Genomic DNA, 18384 nt, shown 5'->3' on the forward strand with positions numbered 1-18384 from the left:
GAAAAAAAAAGACGAAGAAGCCCTTTTTATTATTTCCTAAATATTTTTCCAAATCGCTGATTCGGCCAAAATCCACTCCATCTGTATTTTCAAACAATGGTGAGAGGTAACAAATCAAATAAAAAAAAAAGGATTGTCTACAAAAAGACCATTTATCTTTGAAAAACGTTTATATAAGGTTGCAACCTTGAAATATAAAATTAAAAATGCACATAAAAAATCCATCATAAAAGGCTCTTTTAATGTCGATTAACCCTCTAATTGATCATCTCGACATTGAGATGTATGAATATGAAAGAAAACAAAGATTTTAAATCCCAAAAATAGTGTATTTTGCAACACATTATCGAGACCTTCCATTTTTAAGATTTTCACATATTTGTAAATCTACTTGATTTTAACCATTTTTGGAGTTTACAATTTTATAATTAGATATGAAAATAGATTTTAAGATAATCCTAAGAATTTTTTACACAAAATTACATGTTATGATAAAATTTGGAGTTGCGCCTTAATTTGGATTGACCCTTTATCTTTTGTACACAGAGTTTATAATCACTTTTGTCCCTTAAACTTCAAATGAGTGGTTGTAAGAATGTCATTTAATAGACATAATGTACCAAAAAAAAAAAATTATCGAACTTCGTGACTCACCTCAAACTATCCAATTTGACATTTAATGAGTAGAAATGGTTGTAACCTCGTTGTACAAAGACAAATGATCCCTTTATAGACAAGGGTATAGTTGGCATACGGATGCATCCGTAGCTGTAGAGGTAAGGTGCACCTTCAAATTTGATCATGGTATATAATTGTGATATAAAATGTTCTTAGGATTATCTTAAAATATTTTTTTTATATCTAATTAAAAAAATTTAAATTTAAAAAATGGTTAAAATCATGTAGATCTATAAACATTTGAAAATCTTGAAAATGGACGGTGTAGATAATATGTTGTATAATGCACTATATCTGATACTTAAAATTTTTTTATTTTTCATGGTCATGCATCTTGATGTTGAGATGATCAAGCAAAGGGTTTTTCAACATTAAAACTACCTTTTTCGATGGATATTTGAGGTGCATCCGTAGTTCTACGTTATAGGGTTGCAACCTTATAAAAACTTTTTCCTATAGACAATCCCAAAAAAAAAATTTCTTCCCCCAAGGCTCTAAACAAATGCGGAGTAGAGTGGTGTGTGTGTGAGAGAGAAAAGACTGTTTTGCCAAAGGAATAAAAATTAGGGAAAATGACCTCTACCCCGTCCCCGAAATTTCCATCCCTATTAGCTTCTTGGGATTGCCAAAATCCCTTTAAAACTTTGGGACTATTAGCCTCTTAATTATACTTTTCTTGGTTCTTTTAAAAATTTGATCACAAAAAAAAACCAAACCCATACATTAGTCATTCGTTTTTCTTTTTTTGTGACTTGATATACAACTTTTATTGATCATGATGATGATGATAATAATAATAACAACTATAATTAATAATAATAACAAAAAAAACAATATATTAATTATTAAATAATTCATCTCTTATAGATATTTTGAGAATTTTTTTTAATTAAATGAATAAATAAATATTAATAATCCATTAACAATACTAATAAAGATATTAATTAATTATTTTCAAGTTCAAAAGATATTGATGCAATTGTAAAATAGGCCATAATATTTATAAAAAAATCATTTTTTTTTCATGTCTAAATTTATAGAGTGGGTTTTACGGAAGTAAGATTGGTTTTGGGCAATGGAAGATAAAGGAAATGAAGTTGACTAATAGAAGTGTTTAGCATTTTATAAAATAAAAATATCAAATTTGTAAAAAGTACAAAAAAAACATAATTAACGTGCTAATTGTCTCAAAATTTTAAACTTGAAAGGATACAAAAGATTTGGTGAACCTAAAAGAAGGGATGGAAATATTGGGGAGGAGGTAGAGTTTATTTTCCCTAAAAAAAAATTATTGTGTGTATGTTCATAAATTATAAGCAAGAAAGAATACTCATGGGCTCAAATTCTCACTTTGTTAATAAATGAATAAATTCCAATGGAAGAATAAAATTAACGAAAATATAAATAGAAAATACAAATGTCCATGAAATAATAATAACGATTGAAATCTGGACAGCAATACATGGGTCCATGTACAGTGAAAGCTCTCTCAAAGCCCTCCAAAAAGATAAGCATGAAAGTAACCCCATTTACCAAAAATAAACACCGAAAAAAAGGAAAATTTTGAAACAAGTTGGCTCTTAAATCTTCCTCATATATCTACAGCCCCATCCCCCTCTCTACCCACCACGTGTATAACACAGACAAAAAATATACTCTTCTTTTCCCAACACGGTTTATATGAAACTATTTTATGATTTGTCTTTTTTAGTTTTTATTTTATTATCCATTTGTGTGCATGCACTTCCAAACAGCTATCCTCTGTGTTTTAACCCTTCTGTGTTAAAGTGATTGGATTTTATGGTTTTAACTTTCCTCTCTCTAAGGAATCAACCGCTCTTGAACCAGTTACTTTCATTCTCTCACCAGTGAACCTGAGCTGCCTATGCCTTCTCTTTGCTGGGACCCAATGGTCTGAATTTCCTCTCTCTCTCTCTCTCTCTCTCTCTCTCCTGATCAGAGATTCTGTACTTTGAAAGGCTTCTTCTGATCAGAGATTCTGTACTTTGAAGTTGGAGGCTTGGAGCTATGGCTGGTGAGACTGTAACACCAGAACCAGTTGCAGTGGCAGTAAGTGTTTTCTCTCCCTCTGTTGTAATTAATGGCTCTCTTTTAAATGCTTTTTTTGCATATGCAAGTGTTGGTCCAGTTTGAGGATTGTTTACAGTGTGTATTCTGATTTTGTTGAGTATTGTTGTAGGTAGAGAAACTGGTCTTAGCATTTACCATATGACTATATGTTTCATTCTCTGTACCCATTAGAGGCATGCTTTGTTACAAGGTATAAATTGAGAAAGTTGTTGATAGTTTTACTTGATTTATTAATTAATATTCTGTTGCCTCAGAATTCATGAAAGGTGTTTTTTTGCTATTATTTAAAAAAAAAAAAAATTTATTACAATCCCACTCATTGAATTTCGGTTTAGAAATTGGTAAAGTAGCTAAAGATTTCTCTGTTCTGCTTTATTTAATTTTCGATCTTTATGGTTAGTATGTTTTATTAATGTTGGTTTCTAATAATGGTTCTGTTGCTCTAAATTTCATAATGTTCATAATACTTTTTCTTTGAAAGCCGCAACTTAAATTTGCTGTAATGGTTCTAAGTTCTAACTCTGAGATCCATTGTGTTTTTAAATTGAAATATGGGAATTCATTCAATAGTTTCGAGCAAAACTTCTCTTGTCTCTAGCAAATATTTTAGGAGATACTTCTGATTAGGAGACTAGTATAGATTCCCTTTAATCTATTAATCCAGAAACAGTTTCTCCTTGGATATTACAAGCCTAATTCGGTGAGATAATTTTCTTAAGTTTATCCAAGAATTACTTCATCTTAAGTAGTTGTTCTGATTCCTTAATATTTGTATGAAAAAATAATAATAATAATATATAAATATATATATATATATATATATATATATATATATATATTTTTTTTTTTATTTTTTATTTTTTTTTTTTTCCATTGAGAAATTTTCTCATTGCTTTCAAATTTTGCAGAGTACAGTGGAGAAAATTGGAGAGCCCAGTAAGCATATTGAAACTGAAAGTGGCTCCCCTGGTGTTGAATCTAATGAAGGAAAGAATAATGCAAATTCACTTAAAGAGGAGGTCATGCAATCCATTGCAGAAGTAGTTGAAAAACCGGTAGTAGTATCGGAGAAAGCAGAAAATAGCAAAGTTAAGGTTGAAGAAGTTTCAAAAGACTCTAAAACCTCAGAAGTTACTGTAAATTCAGAGAAAGAATCATCAAAAGAAGAAGAAGAACTCAAAAAGGAGATAACAGATTCATCCTCAAATTCTAATCCACTGATTAGTGAAACTGTTAGAGAGGAGGATGAAAGTCATACAAGAAGTGAAGATAAAGTTTCTTTGTCTGAGAAGGAAGCTGAATCAAGCACAACTTTAACTGAAACTGTAAGGGAAGATATACCAAAGCAAACTGCAGAAAATGAAACTGTCAAAGAAGATTTACTAAAGCGAAATGAGGAAAAATCAGATTCAAAGGATTCCTTTGATGCAGTTTCTGATGTGAAGGTCGAATCCAAGGATTTCAAGAAATTGGAAGATGAAAAAGGTGCAATAGCGATTCCTATTACTGAAATAGCAGAATCTCCAATAAATCCCGAGGTTAAAAGCCCCAGTAGCAGTGAGGTGGAAGACAAAGAAGTGAAGGAAGAGGTTGCCCCTAAAGCTGATGCTCTAAAAAAGGAGGAGGCTGCCAAAGATGGTGAGGACCCAAAACCAGAGGCAACCTCTAATACTAAAGTTGGTGATGATTCATTAAGTTCAGAAGTAATTACAACTGAGAGAAGTTTTGAATTGGAAAAACCAGTAGTTAAGGAAGAGAAAGAGGATGTCGCAAAAACAGAGACACCAACTTTGGTAGAGATGGACAAAGACAGCAAGGTACCTAAAAAGGAGAGTGAAACTGTTGCTGAAATTGCAGAGGAGTCAGTGAAATCAGAAGAAGTTATTGCACCCGCAAAAGAAGTGGTTGCAGAGGGGGTGAAAGATGAGGTCACAAAAGAAAATGCTCTAACTTTAGCTGAGCATGACAAAGATAGTGAGGCTCCAACAAAAGAAAACATTCCTCGTGCTGAACTTGCCGAGGATTTGGTAAAACCAGAAACATTTGTCCCAGAAAATACAGCTGATGCTCAAAAATTGGAGGCTGCCGCCAAAGACGGTGAGGACCCAAACACAGAGATACCTACTTTGGTAGAGACAGGCAAAGAGAGCGAAGTACCTAAAAAAGAGAGCGAAACGGTTACTGAAATTGCAGCAGAGTCAGTGAAATCAGAAGTTATTTCACCTGCAAAAGAAGTGGTTGCAGAGGGGGTGAAAGATGAGGTGACGAAAGAAAATGATCCAACTTCAGCTGAGCATAACAAAAACAGTGAGGCTCAAAAAACAGAGAACATTCTTAGTGCTGAACTTGCTCAGGATTTGGTGAAACCGGAAACATTTGTCCCAGAAAATACAGCTGATGCTCCAAAATTCGAGGAGGCTGCCAAAGATAGTGAGGATCCAAACAAAGAGGCAATCCCTAGTACTAAAGTTGGTGATGATTCATTAAGTTCAGAAGTAATTACAACTGAGAGAAGCTTTGAATTGGAAACACCACTGGTTAAGGAGGAGAAAGAGGATGTTGCAAAAACAGAGATACCAACTTTGCTAGAGACGGACAAACAGAGCGAGGTACCTAAAAAAGAGAATGAAACTGTTGCTGAAATTGCAGAGGAGTCGGTGACATCTGAAGAAGTTATTGCACCTGCCACTTCTGTTGCTGTAGAGGAGGTGAAAGATGAGGTCACAAAAGAAAATGCTCCAACTTTAGCTGAGCATGACAAAGATAGTGAGGCTCCAACAACAGAGAACATTCCTAGTGCTGAACTTGCTGACGATTTGGTGAAACCTGAAACATTTGTCCCAAAAAATGCAGCTGATGGGCCAAAATTCAAGGAGGCTGCCAAATATGGTGAGGACCCAAAGACAGAGGAAATCCCTAGTACTGAAGTTGGTGATGATTCATTAAGTTCAGAAATAATTACAACTGAGAGAATTTTGGAATTGGAAAAACCACTGGTTAAGGAGGAGAAAGAGGATGTCAAAAAAACAGAGGTACCAACTTTGGTAGAGACGGAAAAAGACAGAGAGGTACCCGAAAAGGAGAGTGAAACTGTTGCTGATACTGCAGAGGAGTCCGTGATATCAGAAGACATTATTGCACCTGCAACAGAAGTGGTTGCAGAGGAGGTGAAAGATGAGGTTACAAAAGAAAATGCTCCAAATTTAGCTGAGCATGACAAACATAGTGAGGCTCCATCAACAAAGAACATTCCTAGTACTGACCTTGCTGAGGATTTGGTGAAACCAGAAGCATTTGTCCCAGAAAATACACCTGATGCTCCAAAATTGGAGGAGACCGCCAAAGATGGTGAGGACCCAAACACCGAGATACCTACTTTGGTAGAGACGGATAAAGAGAGCGCAGTACCTAAAAAAGAGAGTGAAACTGTTACTGAAATTGCAGCAGAGTCGGTGAAATCAGAAGTTATTTCACCTCCAAAAGAAGTGGTTGCAGAGGGGGTGAAAGATGAGGTGACAAAAGAAAATGCTCCAATTTCAGCTGAGCATAACAAAGACAGTGAGGCTCCAACAACAGAGAACATTCTTAGTGCTGAACTTGCTCAAGATTTGGTGAAACCAGAAACATTTGTCCAAGAAAATACAGCTGATGCTCCAAAATTTGAGGAGGCTGTCAAAGATAGTGAGGGCCCAAACACAGAGGCAATCTCTAGTACTGAAGTTGGTGATGATTCATTAACTTCAGAAGTAAATACAACCGAGAGAAGCTTAGAATTGGAAACACCACTGGTTAAGGAGGAGAAAGAGGATGTTGCAAAAACAGAGATACCAACTTTGGTAGAGACGGAGAAAGAGAGCGAGGTACCTAAAAAGGAGAATGAAACTGTTGCTAAAATTGCAGAGGAGTCGGTGAAATCAGAAGAAGTTATTGCACCTGCAACAGAAGTGGTTGCAGAGGAGGTGAAAGACGAGGTCCCAAAAGAAAATGCTCCAACTTTAGCTGAGCAAGACAAAGATGGTGAGACTCCAACAGCAGAGAACATTCCTAGTGCTGAACTTGCTGACGATTTGGTGAAACCAGAAACATTTGTCCCAGAAAATACAGCTGATGCTCCAAAATTCATGGAGGCTGCCAAAGATGGTGAGCACCCAAAGACAGAGGAAATCCCTAGTACTGAAGTTGGTGATGATTCATTAAGTTCAGAAATAATTACAATTGAGAGAAGTTTTGATTTGGAAAAACCACTGGTTAAGGAGGAGAAAGAGGATGTCAAAAAAACAGGGGTACAAACTTTGGTAGAGACGGAAAAAGATAGCAAGGTACCTAAAAAAGAGAGTGAAACTGTTGTTGAAATTGCAGAGGAATCCGTGAAATCATCAGAAGTTATTGCACCTGCAACAGAAGTAGTTGCAGAGGAGGTGAAAGATGAGGTTACAAAAGAAAATGCTCCAAATTTAGCTGAGCGTGACAAAGATAGCGTCGGTCCAACAACAGAGATCATTCCTAGTGCTGAACTTACTGAGGATTTGGTAAAACCAGAAGCATTTTTCCCAGAAAATACAGCTGATGCTCAGAAATTGGAAGAGGCCGCCAAAGATAGAGAGGATCGAAAGACAGAGGAAATCCCAAATACTGAAGTTGGTGTTGATTCAGTAAGTTTGGAAGTAATTACAACTGAGAGAAGCTTTGAATTGGAAAAGCCAGTGGTGCAGGAGGAGGAGAAAGAGGATGTTGCAAAAACGAAGATACCAACTATGGAAGAAGCCAAAAAAGAGAGTGCGGTACCTAAAAAAGAGACTGAAACTGTTGCTGACATTGCTGAGGAGTCGGTGAAATCAGAAGAAGTAATTGCACCTGCAACAGAAGTGGTTGCAGAGGAGGTGACAGATGAGGTCCCAAAAGAAAATGCTCCGACTTTAGCTGAGCATGACAAAGATAGTGAGGCTCCAACAGCAGAGAACATTCCTAGTACTGAACGTGTTGAGGACTTGGTGAAACCAGAAACATTTGTCCAAGAAAATACAGTTGATGCTCCAAAGTTGGAGGAGGCCGCCAAAGATGGTGAGGACCCAAAGACAGAGGAAATTCCTAGTACTAAAGTTGGTGATGGTTCATTAAGTTCGGAAGTAAATACAGCTGAGAGAAGCTTTGAATTGGAAATACCACTGGTTGAGGAGAAAAAGCATGTCACAAAACCAGAGGTACCCACTTTGGTAGAGACGGAAAACGACAGCGAGGTACCAAGAAAAGGGAATGAAACTGTTGTTGAAATTGCAGAGGAGTCGGTGAAATCAGAAGAAGTTATTGAACCTGCAACAGAAGTGGTTGCAGAGGAGGTGAAAGACGAGGTCCCAAAAGAAAATGCTCCAACTTTAACTGAGCATGACAAAGATAATGAGGCTCCAACAGCAGAGAACATTCCTAGTGCTGAATTAGCTCAGGATTTGGTGAAACCAGAAACATTTGTCCCAGAAAATACAGCTGATGCTCCAAAATTCAAGGAGGCTGCCAAAGATAGTGAGCACCCAAAGACAGACGAAATCCCTAGTACTGAAGTTGGTGATGATTCATTAAGTTCAGAAATAATTACAATTGACAGAAGTTTTGATTTGGAAAAACCACGGGTTAAGGAGGAGAAAGAGGATGTCAAAAAAACAGGGGTACAAACTTTGGTAGAGACAGAAAAAGATAGCGAGGTACCTAAAAAAGAGAGTGAAACTGTCGTTGAAATTGCAGAGGAGTCCGTGAAATCATCAGAAGTTATTGTACCTGCAACAGAAGTGGTTGCACAGGATGTGAAATATGAGGTCGCAAAAGAAAATGCTTCAACTTTACCTGAACATGACAAAAATAGTGAGGCTCCAGCAACAGAGAACATTCCTAATGCTGAACTTGCTGATGATTTGGTGAAACCAGAAGTAGTTGTTCCAGAAAATACAGCTGATGCTCCAAAATTGGAAGAGGCCACCAAATATAGAGAGGAGCCAAAGACAGAGGAAATCCCTTGTACTAAAGTTGGGGATGATTCAGTAAGTTCAGAAGTAATTACAACTGAGAGAAACTTTGAATTGGAAAAACCACTGGTTAAGGAGGAGAAAGAGGATGCCGCAAAACCAGAGGTACCAACTTTGGTAGAGACAGAAAAAGACAGCGAGGTACCTAAAAACGACAGTGAAACTGTTGCTGAAATTGCAGAGGAGTTGGTGAAATCAGGAGAAGTTATTACACCTGCAACAGAAGTGGCTGCGGAGGAGGTGAAAGATGATTTCACAAAAGAAAATGCTCCAACTTTAGCTGAGCATAACAAAGATAGTGAGGCTCCAACAAGAGAGAACATTCCTAGTGCTGAACTTACTGAGGATTTGGTGAAACCAGAAGCATTTTTCCCAGAAAATACCGCTGATGCTCCAAAATTGGAAGAGGCCGCCAAAGATAGAGAGGACCCAAAGATAGTGGAAAGCCCTAGTACTAAAGTTGGTGATGATTCAGTAAGTTCGGAAGTAATTACAACTGTGAGAAGCTTTGAATTGGAAAAACCACTGTTTAAGGAGGAGAAAGAGGATGTAGCAAAACCAGAGGTACCAACTTTGGTAGAGACGGAAAAAGACAGCGAGGTACCTAAAAAAGAGAGTCGAACTGTAGCTGAAATTGCAGAAGAGTTGGTGAAAACTGAAGAAGATATTGCACCTGCAACAGAAGTGGTTGCAGAGGAGGTGAAAGATGAGGTCACAAAAGAAAATGCTCAAACTTTAGCTGAGCATGACAAAGATAGTGAGGCTCCAGCAACAGAGAACATTCCTAGTGCTGAACTTGCTGAGGATTTGGTGAAACCAGAAACATTTTTCCCAGAAATTACAGCTGATGCTCCAGAATTGGAGGCCGCCAAAGATGGTGAGGACCCAAAAACAGAGGCAATCCCTAGTACTAAAGTTAAGGATGATTCAGTAAGTTCAGATGTAATTACAACTGAGAGAAGCTTTGAATTGGAAAAGCCAGTGGTGCAGGAGGAACAGAAAGAGGATGTCGCAAAAACGGCGATACCAACTTTGGTAGAAACTGCAAAAGAGAGCGCGGTACCTAAAAAAGACAGTGAAATTGTTGCTGAAATTGCAGAGGAGTCGGTGAAATCATCAGAAGTTATTGCACCTGCAACAGAAGTGGCTGCAGAGGAGGTGAAAGATGAGGTCACAAAAGAAAATGCTCCAACTTTTACTGAGCATGACAAAGATAGTGAGGCTCCAACAACAGAGAACATTCTTAGTGCTGAACTTGCTGATGATTTTGTGAAACCAGAAGCATTTGTCCCAGAAAATAAAGCTGATGCTCCAAAATTGGAAGAGGCCGCCAAATATAGAGAGGTCCCAAAGACAGAGGAAATCCCTAGTACTAAAGTTGGTGATGATTCAGTAAGTTCGGAAGTAATTACAACTGAGAGAAGCTTTGAATTGGAAAAACCACTGGTTAAGGAGGAGAAAGAGGATGTCGCAAAATCAGAGGTACCAACTTTGGTAGAGACAGAAAAAGACAGCGAGGTACCTAAAAAGGACAGTGAAATTGTTGCTGAAATTGCAGAGGAGTCGGTGAAATCAGGAGAAGTTATTGCACCTGCAACAGAAGTGGTTGCGGAGGAGGTGAAAGATGATTTCACAAAAGAAAATGCTCCAACTTTAGCTGAGCATGACAAAGACAGTGAGGCTCCAACAACAGAGAACATTTCTAGTGCTGAACTTTCTGATGATTTCGTGAAACCAGAAGCATTTGTCCCAGAAAATACAGCTGTTGCTCCAAAATTGGAAGAGACCGCCAAAGATAGAGAGGACCCAAAGACAGTGGAAAGCCCTAGTACTAAAGTTGGTGATGATTCAGTAAGTTCGGAAGTAATTACAACTGTGAGAAGCTTTGAATTGGAAAAACCACTGTTTAAGGAGGAGAAAGAGGATGTAGCAAAACCAGAGGTACCAACTTTGGTAGAGACGGAAAAAGACAGCGAGGTACCTAAAAAAGAGAGTGAAACTGTTGCTGAACTTGCAGAGGAGTCGGTGAAATCATCAGAAGTTATTGCACCTGCAACAGAAGTGGCTGCAGAGGAGGTGAAAGATGAGGTCACAAAAGAAAATGTTTCAACTTTTGCTGAGCATGACAAAGATAGTGAGGCTCCAACAACAGAGAACATTCTTAGTGCTGAACTTGCTGATGATTTTGTGAAACCAGAAGCGTTTGTCCCAGGAAATAAAGCTGAAGGTCCAAAATTGGAAGAGGCCGCCAAAGATAGAGAGGACCCAAAGACAGTGGAAAGCCCTAGTACTACAGTTGGTGATGATTCAGTAAGTTCGGAAGTAATTACAACTGTGAGAAGCTTTGAATTGGAAAAACCACTGTTTAAGGAGGAGAAAGAGGATGTTGCAAAACCAGAGGTACCAACTTTGGTAGAGACGGAAAAAGACAGCGAGGTACCTAAAAAAGAGAGTGAAACTGTTGCTGAAATTGCAGAGGAGTTGGTGAAAACTGAAGAAGTTATTGCACCTGCAACAGAAGTGGTTGCAGAGGAGGTGAAAGATGAGGTCACAAAAGAAAATGCTCAAACTTTAGCTGAGCATGACAAAGATGGTGAGGCTCCAACTACAGAGAACATTCCTAGTGCTGAACTTGCTGAGGATTTGGTGAAACCAGAAACATTTGTCCCAGAAAATACAGCTGATGCTCCAAAATTGGAGGCCGCCAAAGATGGTGAGGACCCAAAAACAGAGGCAATCCCTAGTACTAAAGTTAGGGATGATTCAGTAAGTTCAGATGTAATTACAACTGAGAGAAGCTTTGAATTGGAAAAGCCAGTGGTGCAGGAGGAGGAGAAAGAGGATGTTGCAAAAACGGCGATACCAACTTTGGTAGAAACTGAAAAAGAGAGCGCGGTACCTAAAGCAGAGAGTGAAACAGTTGCTGAAATTGCTGAGGAGCCAACGAAAACAGAAGAAGTTATTGTACCTGCAAAAGAAGTAGTTGCCAAGGAGGTGAAAAATGAGGTCGCTAAAGAAAATGCTCCAACTTTAGCTGAGCATGACAAAGATAGTGAGGCTCCAACAACAGAGAGCATTGCTAGTGCTGAACTTGCAGAAAGTTTAGTGAAACCTGAAACAGTTGTCCCAGAAAATACAGTGGTTGTTGCAGAGGAAGCTAAAGATGAAGTGAAAGAAACCGATGATCCAAAGTTAGTCTCCACCACCAAAGTTCGCGAGGTGCAAAAAGAAGAGAGTGTTCCTAGGGCTGAACTTGCTGGGAATTTGGTCAAATCCCAGGCAGCTGCCCCAGAATGGACACTGGTTGTTGTAGAGGGGGTGAAAGATGAAGTTAAAGAAATTGATGCTCCAAAATTGGCTAAGACCCCAAAAGATAGTGAGGCCCCAAAAGAAGGGAGTGTCACTAGGACCGAGTCTGTTGAGGAACCAGTAAAATCAGAACCAGTGACAACAGAGAGAATCTTTGAACCCGAAAATGTAGTGGCCAAAGAGGAAGAGAAAGAGGTGTCAAAAGCTGATGCTCCAAATTTGGAGGAAGCAGCCACAGATAGCATAACTCCAGAAGTTAAAGGTAGTGGCAGTGCTGAAGTTGCTGAGGATAAATCTATTGACAAACCAGAGGTCGAGGAGATTGCTTTTACTCAAGATAGTGAAGCAGTGAAGGAAGAAGAGAACAAAGAGGGGGCCGTGGAAACTGACGTTCGGAGTTCGACAGAGAAACCAGAGTATGGAGAAGAGAAAAGAGTAGTGGATTCTTCTAAACAAGAAAAAGAACAGAGTGTCACTACCACCAAGCATATGGAGGAACCAGTAAAATCAGAACCAGTGATAACAGCTAGAAGCTTTGAACCAGAAAATGTAGTGGCCAAAGAGGAAGAGAAAGAGGTGTCAAAAGCAGATGCTCCAAATTTAGAAGCAGTGGCCAAAGATAGCGGAGCTCTAGAAGTGAAAGATGGTGGTAGTGCTGAACTTGTTGAGGATAAATCTATTGACAAACCCGAGGTTGAGGAGATTGCTTCTATTCAAGATAGTGAAGCAGTGAAGGAAGAAGAGAAGAAAGAGGGGAGTGTGAAAACTGAAGTTCCAAGTTCAACAGAGAAACCTGAGCATGGAGAAGAGAAAACAGAAGAGGTTTCTTCTAAACAAGAAGTACCCATGAAACAGCACCACAAGAAGTCGCATAACATATTATCAAATGTCGGTTCAAAGGTGAAACAGTCGATTGTGAAGGTTAAAAAGGTAATTACAGGGAAATCTCCAAACCCAAAGCCGGTCTCATCAGAAACAAAAGAGTGACAAAAGGGAGTACAAATTCAAAACAAAAAAAAGGAAGAGGGTTTCAGTTGAAATTTGTTGGACTTGTTTTTTATGCTGTAAATGTGGTGTGCATGGGGTGTTTTATTTTGCTTTTCTGTGTGCAAATGTTGTGTTTTCCAGGTTGGTGTGTCACTTGTGGGGATAAAGGTGTGTAGAAAATCATGGTCCTTTTGATTGGTTTTGGTTTCTCTTGCTGATTGTGGGATAAGGGAGAACATTTTTTTGATATGGTTTTGTTATGTAGATGCTTCTATGCTTGTTCTTATTCTTTACAATATGTCCAGTAAAATGCAACTTGAGTTTGTTGTACTTACCGAATAAGACGTTGGTTTGCTGTGTTATATAATTTTTTTGCCTTTTTGTTCATCCATCATATCAAGGATGGTCATAATCACAATTTGGTATATTTGATTTTGGGAAAATTTATTTAAGGCGTTAAAATTACTTGCAAAATCATCATCCCAATTAACATTAAGGGATTTATTTGTTAATTTCATTCAGGCACCTCCTCAAAAACGTATCTGCATTTTACTTTTTTGGGGTTCCCAAATTTGGATCGAGCAATTTGTTGGTGTAATTAAAAAATATTTTTTGAAAGAAAATCTTAAGAGAGATGAAAATTAAGAAATCAACTCTTTTAGTGTTAATTGAGATTTGAGCCCCTTAATGAATTTGTACAGGGTTTGAACCCTTAAATGATATTTGCAAAATGATACTACTATCTAGACTCATAAGAGGTAAAACAAATAAAAGGTGATAATCCATAGAGGCGCCATATATATCAAGAATCCATAAGATGAAAAACAAAAATATTAGAGGATTCTCTCTCTTTAAAGTACAAACGGCTTGACAAGCAACTGTAGGCCATGTTGGGGCTGCAAGGTGAGGTTGGTTGTGGGGGCATGCAGGTAGTTTGGGGAGAGAGAGAGTGAACCTTTGAAGAATCATGGCCAGCACCATCTTAGCCTCCATTAAGGCAAAGTTCCTCCCAACAGAGGTGCGAGGCCCAGTGGAGAAAGGGATCATGGCATTAGGGTGTGAAGATGCTTGAGAAACTCCATTAGAGAACCTTAAGGGCTTGAATTCGTTTGCATCTTCACCCCAATACTTTGGGTCTGTATGAATTAGGGCCATTGGTATACTTACACATGGGTTCTCTGGGATGCTTATATTGCCCAATTTTTATTAGGCCGTATTGTATGAACTACCAAAGTTTTAAAATTCAGTGATCTTTTATCCAAATTGCCACTCTGGATAGAAATTAAATAACGATGGAATCAGTTCTTGGATGATATGGATCTCGACCTAGTTCCCCTACATTCCCCATGTTTTTTTTTTTTGTTCTTTTTTAATTTATCTAATGTTTTTTTAGATCCCCTTAAACTCTTACCTTGTAAACTTCTATATCAATTTGTATTTTATTTTATTTATTGTTTATGAGTCACCAATCCATATACAAAATCTAGTGATCCCACACAAATCTACAGGTGAACGATGAGCCCTACTGATCTGAATTTTGAAACTCTGGGAACCACTGAAAAAATGTTGGAATGGTGGAGGAGAATGCAGCAAGAATGAGTAGGGCCGTAAATGGATCGGGTTCGGGTCAACTGCATCTTGACGTATCAAGTTCCAAGGTCAGAATCACTAAATTTGATCGCTCACCAGTTTCAACTTGGAGAACGTGTCAGCATCTAGGACGTCCATTCCACAAGTGCTTAGCACCTCCTCTCTCACCCTCTCTTGCCACTCTCTCTCAACGCAAAGAAGGAAGTGTCCATGTGAGCAGGTTAGAGGTGGTCTCGTGACCAGCGAAGAAGAAGGTCTTGCACTCGTCCATGGTCACTTCCATGTCCATGTGGGACCCACCCATCAGCAACCCCAGCAGATCGTCGCCGTAGGGGCTGGTGGACTTCAGATCCTCGCCGTCCGAATTTCGTCCTTTGTTTCCCTGGCTTTCCTTGACGCTCCTTAGCCTGGTGCCCACAGTAGTCCTGAGTTTGTCCTTGGCTATCCTGTCTAATTTTCTTCCTCCAACTTGTGGGAAGATACCTGCCATAACAAGAAACACATAATCATAAAATCTCTCTCTCTCTCTCTCTCTCTCTCTCTTTTTCCTCATACTCTCTCTCTCTCTCTCTCTTTTTCCTCATACTCTCTCTCTGTCTCTCACACACACAAATTGGTTAAATATCATATTTTATCGTTCTCCATCTTTCTAGTATTTATATCTAAGTATGAGGGATGCCTTTGTTATACATGGTAAGAACTTCTCTTATAGCTATTAAGCTAATAAAGAAAGGGGTGATTTATATAAACCGACAACTTTAATCATTAAAATAAGATTGCAAAGTTCTACAAAATCTATTTTGGTTTAAATGGTTTAAGATATCTTTTAAAAACGTCAATAGTTGACATATCTTTTAAAACAATATTAAATATATACTATCCAACTAAAACCTCCCTTCTCCAAGAAAGGTTACTACAACTTTTTCTTTAATGAAGAAACAATCATGAAAAGGTAAAATCTTGAAAGCCATATAACACCCACATATGTAAATGATAGAATGAGATCATTTATCTTTAGTACAAGGTGGTCACAATTAATCTTGACCATTGGATATGAATTTTGATAGCTGCATTTATTCCATTGACCAAGTTCAAACTTCAAAAAAAAAATTTCCAAACTTTATGACTCACCCAAACTATCAAATTTCACATTGGATGGTTGTAAGTAATTGTGACCATTTTGTATAAAAGATGATATGGTTTTATTGTATATCATCCTTAAAACATATCATCATTACACGCTTTCAGAAAAAGAATAATAATAATAATAATAATAATAATAATGATTTTCCATTCTTAAACAAATAGATGATAAAAATTGGATGGTCTTTGTTCCATAATTTTCTTTGTTTATATATATATATATATATATATATATATATATAAACAAAGAAATTGATATGCTCCTGTGAAGCATAAAATCTATTGGCCTTTGCTTTTAATGGACAGAAACATTAATTTCCAGAGATTTATATTGATATCAGAGTTATGGTACTCACTGACAGCCAGGGATGAATACATCTTTGTCAGTAGCAGCTGCCATCAACTGAAGCTCCTATTGAACCTCAAATAACTCCTTCCCTTCCATAAAGCTGCTACCAAATGCAGTATGAGATATTATATCGGCAGTTAATTCTCTAAATTCACTGCCCACTTCTATCTCTGCACATTGATTCTCCATTGCCACCAACTTGTGTTGCCATCTATCAAGCATTCTCAAAGTGCAAGCTGCCATTCTCTTTGCCATTCGCTGCATCACATCATAGCAAATATGCATTAGAATTCTTACCTATAATATCCCCAAACATACATCATGGCAGGATTGGGATATACATTGAATTGGGGTAGGTCATCTTAATTTGAAATAGAGTGAGGTTCTAAATATTGGATAATCGCTTCCAAAATTCATGCCTTTACTTAACCTTGGATAGTAGAGATGAGTAACTATTCTCGTTTGTAGAACAAGGGCAGCCTTAAAAACAAGAAATAATCCCATGCCGCCTATGGATAGGTATGAATGGTGGATGTTGGGTTTGAGTATATAACATGATACTTGTACCTAAATGTAAAATATTTCCTAAAGAAGCTTAACTTTGGGTTTGAGTATATAACATGATACTTGTACCTAAATGTAAAAATATTTCTTAAAGAAGCTTAACCAAAATTATCAATTGCTTACCCTTGTCATGATTTTTAGTAAAAACATATAGTGGTGTTATGGGCACAAAAATATGTCATATCAAGATCCCGATGGGATATTTGTGGACATGTTTTTACGGAGTTGATGTAACATATTGGTTGCCCATGACACTATTCTTGGTTGTTGATTACATTCCTATATTGAAAGGTATCTTTGTTGTCAATTTCTCTTTATTTCTCTCTCTTTCTCAACTCAAATTAGTCGCGGATGAATTGAAGAAACAAAGAAAATGTACTGAAGTATAAAAGAGTCCTTCTCTACCACAACAATCGGAATAAACGGTTTGTCAAAAAAAAGCATGCCCAACGTTGAGCTGGTCTTTTTAATAATACCAATATTTTAAAAATTGGGCTCATGTCCACATTCTCCAGATTCGCCAGGGCATTGAGCCCGAATCCATCACAGAATCAGCTAAGATGGAGGCCGAATTCTAGATCCGACTCAACTACTCCAAGGGTACATTTGGTTCGTGTGGAAAATATTTCTTGAGAAATATTTTCAAATGAAAGAAAAATTTCATGTGGTTAGATGTGAGAATATTTTCACACTAATTAGCTGTAGTGTGAATAAATGCTAGGACCATGAGTGTGAAAATATTCTCACACCTAACCACAATGCTAGGATCAATTAGTGTGAAAATATTCCGACATCTAACCACGTGAAGAAATTTTTTCACGTAAAAATAATGAGATTCATAAGATCTTTGAGTTTCTTCCTCCAAAATTGGCAAGACCCTAATCCAATCAAAATGCGGCAAATCCCGAGTCAGACTGAAGAGTTTTAATCACTAATCGATACCAACCTTGAGCTTGTCGATTTGAAAGGCAGCGCTAAGCATTCTCCTCCTCCACGCCCAATCACTTCCAGTGGCTAACACGAGCCCATTGCCCAATAGGGCTCTTATAAAAGGCCTCGACTTTTGTTTAGTGTAGAAACCAAACTTCTTAGACAGCTACTCATTGACTAGTTCTGGATCTCTAATGCATATTCTTGGTTGTGTTCCATACCAGTATAAAAATGTTTCCCCTGTCACAATACCAAAAAAACAGAAAAAAAGTAGGGCAACCCCCACCTTATAACTCAAATTCCATTGCACAATTTGGGACTTTATAATAAAGATCAGAGATATGACCTTTTTAAGCTATGGTTATTGATCATGCTATCATTATTTAGCTTAGCTGAATAATAATAATAATAATAATAATAATAATAATAATAATAATAATAATAATAATAATAATAATAATAATAATAATAATAATAATAATAATAATAATAATAATAATAATAATAATAATAATAATAATAATAATAATAATAATAATAATAATAATAATAATAATAATAATAATAATAATAATAATAATAATAATAATAATAATAATAATAATAATAATATTATTATTATTATTATTATTATTATTATTATTATTATTATTATTATTATTATTATTATTATTATTATTATTATTATTATTGTCATTTTTTTGAAATATGACACCAAAATATTGATTA

The 18384-nt window shown here is 37.1% G+C and overlaps 1 protein-coding gene and 1 pseudogene across 2 annotated transcripts; one reads left to right on the forward strand and one right to left on the reverse strand.

Moving 5' to 3' along the window:
• The first annotated feature begins 2299 nt into the window (after positions 1-2299).
• On the forward strand, positions 2300-13409 carry LOC18430175 (A-kinase anchor-like protein). Its single transcript, XM_088859626.1, has 2 exons — positions 2300-2748; positions 3678-13409. The coding sequence occupies exons 1-2, from the start codon at positions 2707-2709 to the stop codon at positions 13077-13079; spliced, it is 9444 nt and encodes a 3147-aa protein (XP_088715752.1). The 5' UTR covers positions 2300-2706; the 3' UTR covers positions 13080-13409.
• Positions 13410-13930: 521 nt separating this feature from the next.
• LOC18430172 (cytochrome P450 709B2-like) lies at positions 13931-17943 on the reverse strand (annotated as a pseudogene). Its single transcript, XR_016050429.1, has 5 exons — positions 17672-17943; positions 16165-16419; positions 14749-15180; positions 14546-14634; positions 13931-14281 (listed from the first exon to the last, which is right to left on the reverse strand). The product of XR_016050429.1 is annotated as a cytochrome P450 709B2-like (transcript).
• Positions 17944-18384: the final 441 nt, after the last annotated feature.

Source organism: Amborella trichopoda, chromosome 2, assembly GCF_054954075.1.
Source record: "Amborella trichopoda isolate Santa Cruz 75 chromosome 2, AtrichopodaSantaCruz75HAP2 v2.0, whole genome shotgun sequence".
In the NCBI taxonomy this organism is placed as follows: Eukaryota; Viridiplantae; Streptophyta; class Magnoliopsida; order Amborellales; family Amborellaceae; genus Amborella; species Amborella trichopoda.